We start from the raw sequence: 8,843 nt of genomic DNA on the forward strand, positions 1-8,843 counted from the left end.
GAGAAGAAGACCGACGCACGACGACAGATCAAATTATAATTATGATGGTGTATATTATGAGCTGAATGTCAAAGGATTGTAAATTCTGTACATACTGTATTATAATTATATTATCAGGCAGTCAGCATAAATGTATGTTTCATATCTATAATATTAGAAGTTTGACGTTTTTGTACGTTATATATACTTAATTTTGACACAAACATTAAAGGAGTTAGTTACTTTCATAAATGCAGATGTTTTTCTAGAGCTGACTAAAATATATTTGTCAATTGTTAACAATGCTATATCTTTTGAGTCTAGGCGCCGCTGACATTGTTAATATCAGTTGATATCTCCCAGACAATGAAACACAATGTTCATATAAACCGCCATGATTTTTTTTCATCACCAGGCCGGAACAATAAAATATGATATGAGCAATCTGAATACTAAGTCAATATGAGATTTGATAGCATGCCTCTCGTCGGTCAACCACTCGCTTAGCTTCTTTTTGTAGGAGTCAATAATATATGTATGTGAATTAAACTCTCGCGATGTCTGTTGCACATAATTATAAGTGCAAAGAAATACATTGTCACTTAAGCCGAAAAAAAAATCACACTTAAGTAGCAATAACACATAATAGTCAAAAATCCTATTATATGTGATCCGTGGTAAGAAACAGTACTTAAGCATTTTTGGTAATTTAACCTGAAACGGTCTTCCATATTTGACATCCCGCAGATTGTTGCTTGTATATATGTAGTTTTAACAGATTTGAAGGTCAATATTTGAAAATACCCAAATGGTTACACATTTATTCATAACAAATGAAATTATTGACAAAAAGAATTTCATTTTTCCACACTTGCTGGAGACCAATAAGGAGATTGGTGATTATTTTAAGGGATTTATAATGTTTGCGACATGAAATCCAACATGAATATTGATATTTGAGAAAGTTTTATAGTCCTATTATATTGATTAATCATATAACATGAAAACAGTATAAAACAACAAAAAGTTGGTAGATCTATTAGTCTAATAGGGTAAAAGCAATTTGTATACATTTTGTTAATCTACAATTACTTTGTATTGTTTAAATAGCATATGTCATACAAACATTTCACAGCTTTGCGTAGATCACATGAAAACATTTGAACAGGTTGAATAGCTGAATATATAAATAAGACAAGCTGGTTCAATTATCATTTTGTATTAAGCTATACCTGGCTACTGCAGTAAATCTTCTCACAAAATCTAGATTCTACATATTGTCTTTGTCGGGGAAGGGACAGTACAAAATTACCACCACGACATATGTGCCAGTTTTCTAAGTTTTAAAAACTAAACGATCGAATTCCATCACGCCATCAAGCCATCGCCTACTGATTCGGGAGAGGCTAAATCTCCGTCACCTCGTCGCGCCCGTCACTTCAGCTACACAACTTCTGATGACGTCATCTACTTTCGTTTCGGGTCTAAATGAAAATAATGCTGTGGTGCAGTGCAGAATCGGAGGTAATTATTCATATCTGAATTCGTTATCTAGGCCTAGCATACTATATAAATAAAGCTATCTACATGTAATAACACGAAGAAAGACTTATAATCACACTCACCGTACATTGTAGTGCTGACATAGGAAAATTAAGTATAGATGTCTATATCTCAATAATATGACTTACATTGATATTGTACGTATATGATTGTCACTTCTGTTCATTAATGTGTCTAAAGTTGATTATTACGACCTTTCACTGGACGATTCTAGATCTTCTGACCATTTCACTACTGCTATTGCCATAGAGCTATACTATAATGACGGAAAGCCATTCTTTTAATTCAGTTCATCATTACATTTTCTTGTATACTAGGCCAAACATCACAACATCTCATTACTGACGTAAATAGGAGGGTCCTCACCTTATTGCATCTTTATTCTGGCCTTATATAGGAGGCACGTCACCTCAGAGTATCTTTATATTGACTTAATTATACATAGGCCTTTCAGCCTCAGTGCATCTCTGTACTACATAATGTAGCTTTTATCCTGCAACTGCGCCGCATTGTTGGAATACAACCACCATATATATATATATATTTGCTGTATTCGGCAGTGACCGAAAACTGTTGTATTTTAGAATCTTAGCAAGTGCATCAATTTGACTGACCTATTTCAAAGTGAAACAACATTCAAAAGGCGAACATATTTGGAACATCGTTGATAACTTTTCACTTTAAAATGCTTATTTATATGACTGTTGCAGGATACAAAGAATACACATATCAAGTCAGTGTCTTCACAGTGGCTCTTTACCCTCGCCAATATACAGCTTATATTTGAAGACGGTCAAGACACTGACCATGTATATTCCCTATGTATATATAGCAGGTCCGTCACCTCAGTGCATCTCTATACTGATTTATTAAATTATATAGGAGGCCTGTCACCTCAGCACATAACTATACTGACTTACATAGTAAGCCCGTCACCTCAGCGCAAATCTATACAGACTTATAAAGGAGACACGTCACCTCAGCGCATCTCTATACTGACTTACATAGGAGGCCCGTCACCTCAGCGCATCTCTATACTGACTTACATAGTAGGCATGTCACCTCAACGCATCTCTATACTGACTTACATAGGAGGCCCGTCACCTCAGCGCAATCTCTATATCGACTAACATAGTAGGCATGTCACCTCAACGCATCTCTATACTGACTTACATAGGAGGCCCGTCACCTCAGCGCAATCTCTATATCGACTAACATAGTAGGCCCGTCACCTCAACGCATCTCTATACTGACTTACATAAGAGGCCAGTCACCTCAGCGCATCTCTATACTGACTTACATAGGAGGCCCGTCACCTCAGCGCAATCTCTATATTGACTAACATAGTAGGCCCGTCACCTCAACGCATCTCTATACTGACTTACATAAGAGGCCCGTCACCTCAGCGCATCTCTATACTGACTTACATAGTAGGCCCGTCACCTCAGCGCATCTCTATACTGACTTATATAGTAGGCCCGTCACCTCAGCGCATCTCTATACTGACTTACATAGTAGGCCCGTCACCTCAGCGCATCTCTATACTGACTTATATAGTAGGCCCGTCACCTCATCGCATCTCTATACTGACTTACATAGGAGGCCCATCACCTCAGCGCATCTCTATACTGACTTACATAGGAGGCCTGTCACCTCAGCCCATCTCTATACTGACTTACATAGTAGGCCCGTCACCTCAGCGCATCTCTATACTGACTTACATAGGAGGCCCGTCACCTCAGCCCATCTCTATACTGACTTACATAGTAAGCCTGTCACCTCAGTGCATCTCTATACTGACTTACATAGGAGGCCCGTCACCTCAGCGCATCTCTATACTGACTTACATAGTAAACCTGACACCTCAGCGCATCTCTATACTGACTTATATAGGAGGCCCTTCACCTCAGCCCTTCTCTATACTGACTTATATAGGAGGCCCGTCACCTCAGCCTATCTCTATACTGACTTACATAGGAGGCCTGTCACCTCAGCGCATCTCTATACTGACTTATATAGGAGGCCCGTCACCTCAGCCCTTCTCTATACTGACTTATATAGGAGGCCCGTCACCTCAGCCTATCTCTATACTGACTTACATAGGAGGCCTGTCACCTCAGCGCATCTCTATACTGACTTATATAGGAGGCCCGTCACCTCAGCGCATCTCTATACTGACTTATATAGGAGGCCCGTCACCTCAGCGCATCTCTATATAGGGTTACATAGTAAGCCCGTCACCTCAGCCCATCTCTATATAGGGTTACATAGTAGACCCGTCACCTCAGCCCATCTCTATACTGACTTACATAGGAGGCCCGTCACCTCAGCCCATCTCCATACTGACTTACATAGTAAGCCCGTCACCTCAGCGCATCTCTATACTGACTTATATAGGAGGCCCGTCACCTCAGCGCATCTCTATACTGACTTACATAGTAAGCCCGTCACCTCAGCGCATCTCTATACTGACTTACATAGGAGGCCCGTCATCTCAGCGTATCTCTATACTGACTTACATAGTAAGCCCGTCACCTCAGCGCATCTCTATACTGACTTACATAGTAGACCCGTCACCTCAGCGCATCTCTATACTGACTTACATAGGAGGCCCGTCACCTCAGCGCATCTCTATACTGACTTACATAGTAAGCCCGTCACCTCAGCCCATCTCTATACTGACTTACATAGGAGGCCCGTCACCTCAGCCCATCTCCATACTGACTTACATAGTAAGCCCGTCACCTCAGCGCATCTCTATACTGACTTACATAGTAGACCCGTCACCTCAGCGCATCTCTATACTGACTTATATAGGAGGCCCGTCACCTCAGCGCATCTCTATACTGACTTATATAGGAGGCCCGTCACCTCAGCGCATCTCTATACTGACTTATATAGGAGGCCCGTCACCTCAGCGCATCTCTATATAGGGTTACATAGTAAGCCTGTCACTTCAGCGCAATCTCTATTCTGACTTACATTGTAAGCCCGTCACCTCAGCGCATCTCTATACTGACTTACATAGGAGGCCCGTCACCTCAGCGCATCTCTATACTGACTTACATAGTAAGCCTGTCACTTCAGCGCATCTCTATACTGACTTACATAGTAAGCCCGTCACCTCAGCGCATCTCTATACTGACTTACATAGGAGGCCCGTCACCTCAGCGCATCTCTATACTGACTTACATAGTAAGCCCGTCACCTCAGCGCATCTCTATACTGACTTAGATAGGAGGCCCGTCACCTCAGCCCATCTCTATACTGACTTACATAGTAAGCCCGTCACCTCCAGACCCAGTGTGAGTAGCATGTAGGTTCTGTAAAAACATGAAAATGTCACACAGACATTATATATATTCTTTCTAATTAATGGTTATATAATATGGGTAACAATGAAAAATAGCCGATGAAAAATATGTTCATGTGTTTTAAATGCCAGCTGAGCATTGCTGATTTTTAGCTCACCTGCCCGAAGGGCAAGTGAGCTTATGTCGTGGTGCGGCGTCCGTCGTCCGTCCGTCCGTCTGTCCGGCGTCAACCTTTTCATTTAAGCAACATCTTCTCAATAACCAAGAGACCCAGGGACTTGATATTGGGCCTGTAGCATGCTGGGGTGAAGGTCTACCAGGTTTGTTCAAATAAATGACCTTGACCTTCATTCAAGGTCACATGGGTCAAATAGGCTATACTCTTCAAGCGACTTCTTCTCAATAACCAGGAGGCCCAGGGACTTGGTATTGGGTCTGTAGCATACTAGGGTAAAGGGCTACAAAGTTTGTTCAAATAAATGACCTTCATTCAAGGTCACTAAAGGTCACATTGTTCAAATAGGCTATAATCTTCAATTGACTTCTCCTTAATAACCAAGAGGCCCAGGGACTTGATATTAGGCTTTTAGCATGCTGGGGTGAAGGGCTACCAATTTTGTTCAAATAAATGACCTTGACCTACATTCAAGGTCACAGGGGTGAAATATTTTTAAATCTTGCCATAGCCGAGAGTCACCAAGACCTGATATTAGGCCAATAGTATGCTGGTTTAAGCTCACCTGGCCTGAAGGGCCAGTGATCTTATGCCATGGCTCAATGTCTGTTATCCATTCATCCATCAACATTTCCTTTAAATATCAAACTGTTTCTTAATTCCAGAATGGATTATGATGATAAACACATGGTATGGCTCCTATATAGGGCCAGAAATAGGGGCTCAATAGGATAAAAATAGCAAAAAAGGGAAAAAAGAAAAAAACATTAAGCATCCTTATTTAAGAATAACATGATTTAGTCCACCTTTGAGTTTGAACCATTGTTAGGAGAGGCAGCTCAAAAAGTAGGAAAATATTTGTAGTACAACTTTCAGGAGAGTATTTTGCCATGATTACTGAAATATCCGGGTGTAAGTGATGAAGGCCCTCTTGGCCATTAGTTATTTGAACAATATTATTGGTCAATCAAGTATCCCAATCGTAGTTTGCAATTTCAATTATACAATTACTTTGAAGTCTCAATGCTTACTAAGATTTATGAAACCTTTTTTTAACCTAATCAGTATGTAATAAATACTGATTTATTGGTTTAACACTTTGTGCCAAAATTATATAACGTTAAGTTTCTATTCTTTTCCAGACTGCAAAAAAAATATGCAAAAACACTTTTGTTGTGTTGAGGTGTAGATCTGATCCCTCAGCCTGTAGTCCTGTCTCCAAATACCTAAAGGAAAAAACTGAAAAGAAACTTCATCGACCATCATCGACTGAAAGAGTTGTGCTGTGGTCAGCTTGTCGAGTGAAAATGGCTGGATTAGATCAACTGGTATTATCATGGAATAACAATCAACATGTCTTGACAAATTCCCAGGAGGCAGATCCGGATTTCTGCCCAGATTTACAGAGTGTTGCTTCTCAGGCCCTGGAATCTCTAAAGTCTGTGGAACTGAATTCGAACATCAGTTCAACTATGTAGAAAACCACCAACTCGTCAAAATCACCTTACTGTTGTACCTTCTGCTGTGACACAGGCATTTTTTATGTTAGCATTTAATTAACAGTTGACAGAAGATGCTACATGCCATGAGTGAAGACTGTTTAAAAATTTGCAAATTGCAAAAGGATTCAAGAAAGGGAAGTGGGAGAAGATAAGAATGTTATAGAGGAAGGGAGAATAGAGAAGCATTTAAATGCTAGTGTAAAAGAGTAAGCTGGAAACAGAAATAAAAGGAGTGTAGTGAGAGAAACGAAAATGAGAATTGAAGGGAGGATAGAAGATGTTGGAAGTATGTAAGGTGTGTAAAATGTTATGTTGTTTAATATTGATTTAATAAAACATTATAAATTTATTTGATGTTTTTTGCTTTGTTTACTATATTTTTGGAAGGCTTCTTTATAAATTACAACATATTAGCATATTGTTTATAAACACAATGATTATTAGTTTTTTCACGTGAATCTAAGGTGAACAGCGTGTGAAATTCACGTGAAATTCATGTGAAAATTTCACGTGAAAAGGGCAAAAAAAAGTGAATTTCACATGAAAGAATTCACATGAAATTCATGTGAAGTTCATGTGAATTTCACGTAAAAGAATATTGCCTATGTAAACAATTTCCACTTTCATATTTCTACTTCTGATACTGTGTCAGTATTGTATAATAATAATGTAAAGTATAGAACCGCTCTCTCTTATATACTAACGGGGGAATAACACTGAGGGGAATAACACTGAGGGGAATAACACTGGGGGAATAACACAGGGGAATAACACTGGGGGGAATAACACTGGGGGAATAACACTGGGGGGAATAACACTGAGGGGAATAACACTGGGGGGAATAACACTGGGGGAATAACACTGAGGGGAATAACACTGGGGGAATAACACTGGGGGGAATAACACTGAGGGGAATAACACTGGGGGGAATAACACTGAGGGGAATAACACTGAGGGGAATAACACTGGGGGGGGGAATAACACTGGGGGGAATAACACTGGGGGGAATAACACTGGGGGGAATTACACTGGGGGAATAACACTGAGGGGGAATAACACTGGGGGGAATAACACTAGGGGGAATAACACTGAGGGAATAACACTGGGGGGAATTACACTGGGGGGAATTACACTGGGGGAATAACACTGAGGGGGAATAACACTGGGGGAATAACACTGAGGGGAATAACACTGGGGGGAAAAACACTTGGGGGAATAACACTGAGGGGAATAACACTGGGGGAATAACACTGGGGAATAACACTGAGGGGAATAACACTGGGGGGAATAACACTGAGGGGAATAACACTGGGGGGAATAACACTGGGGAATAACACTGGGGGGAATAACACTGGGGGAATAACACTGAGGGGAATAACACTGAGGGGAATAACACTGAGGGGGAATAACACTGGGGGAATAACACTGAGGGGAATAACACTGAGGGGAATAACACTGGGGGGAATTACACTGGGGGGAATTACACTGGGGGAATAACACTGAGGGGGAATAACACTGGGGGGAATAACACTGGGGGGGAATAACACTGAGGGGAATAACACTGAGGGGGAATAACACTGGGGGAATAACACTGAGGGGAATAACACTGGGGGGAAAAACACTTGGGGGAATAACACTGAGGGGAATAACACTGGGGGAATAACACTGGGGAATAACACTGAGGGGAATAACACTGGGGGGAATAACACTGAGGGGAATAACACTGGGGGGAATAACACTGGGGAATAACACTGGGGGGAATAACACTTGGGGAATAACACTGGGGGGAATTACACTGGGGGAATAACACTGAGGGGGTATAACACTGGGGGGAATAACACTGAGGGGAATAACACTGAGGGGGGATAACACTGAGGGGAATAACACTGGGGGAATAACACGGGGGAATAACACTGGGGGAATAACACTGAGGGGAATAACACTGGGGGGAATAACACTGAGGGGAATAACACTGGGGGGAATAACACTGGGGAATAAACTGAGGGGAATAACACTGGGGGAATAACACTGGGGGGAATAACACTGAGGGGAATAACACTGGGGGGAATAACACTGGGGGGGAATAACACTGGGGGGGAATAACACTGGGGGGAATAACACTGAGGGGGAGCCGTGCGGATGAGTAGTGCCACGGGCGAGGATAATTAATTACTTCACGGATTAACGGCCCAGCTTGTTTCCCATCGCATTACCAACGGATACATACAACAAGCAATGATTTTAAATAGAATATAGAAAAATACTACAGGAATAGAAAAATGTTACAAGTGTATGATTACTTTCTAAATA

The 8,843-nt window shown here is 41.2% G+C and overlaps 2 protein-coding genes across 2 annotated transcripts; both read left to right on the forward strand.

Moving 5' to 3' along the window:
• The first annotated feature begins 1,379 nt into the window (after positions 1 to 1,379).
• Positions 1,380 to 6,882, forward strand: LOC117341451. The gene is made up of 2 exons (XM_033903300.1): positions 1,380 to 1,503; positions 6,174 to 6,882. The coding sequence occupies exons 1-2, from the start codon at positions 1,468 to 1,470 to the stop codon at positions 6,507 to 6,509; spliced, it is 372 nt and encodes a 123-aa protein (XP_033759191.1). The 5' UTR covers positions 1,380 to 1,467; the 3' UTR covers positions 6,510 to 6,882.
• Positions 6,883 to 7,512: 630 nt separating this feature from the next.
• On the forward strand, positions 7,513 to 8,531 carry LOC117340366 (uncharacterized transmembrane protein DDB_G0289901-like; the record flags this gene model as incomplete). The annotated part of the gene is given in 4 exon segments (XM_033902126.1): positions 7,513 to 7,621; positions 7,624 to 7,676; positions 8,130 to 8,237; positions 8,451 to 8,531. Coding segments are annotated over 4 exon segments (351 nt in total), but the record flags the coding sequence as incomplete, so codon positions are not given.
• Positions 8,532 to 8,843: the final 312 nt, after the last annotated feature.

The sequence above is a fragment of the Pecten maximus genome, chromosome 13 (genome assembly GCF_902652985.1).
Source record: "Pecten maximus chromosome 13, xPecMax1.1, whole genome shotgun sequence".
Taxonomy (NCBI): domain Eukaryota; kingdom Metazoa; phylum Mollusca; class Bivalvia; order Pectinida; family Pectinidae; genus Pecten; species Pecten maximus.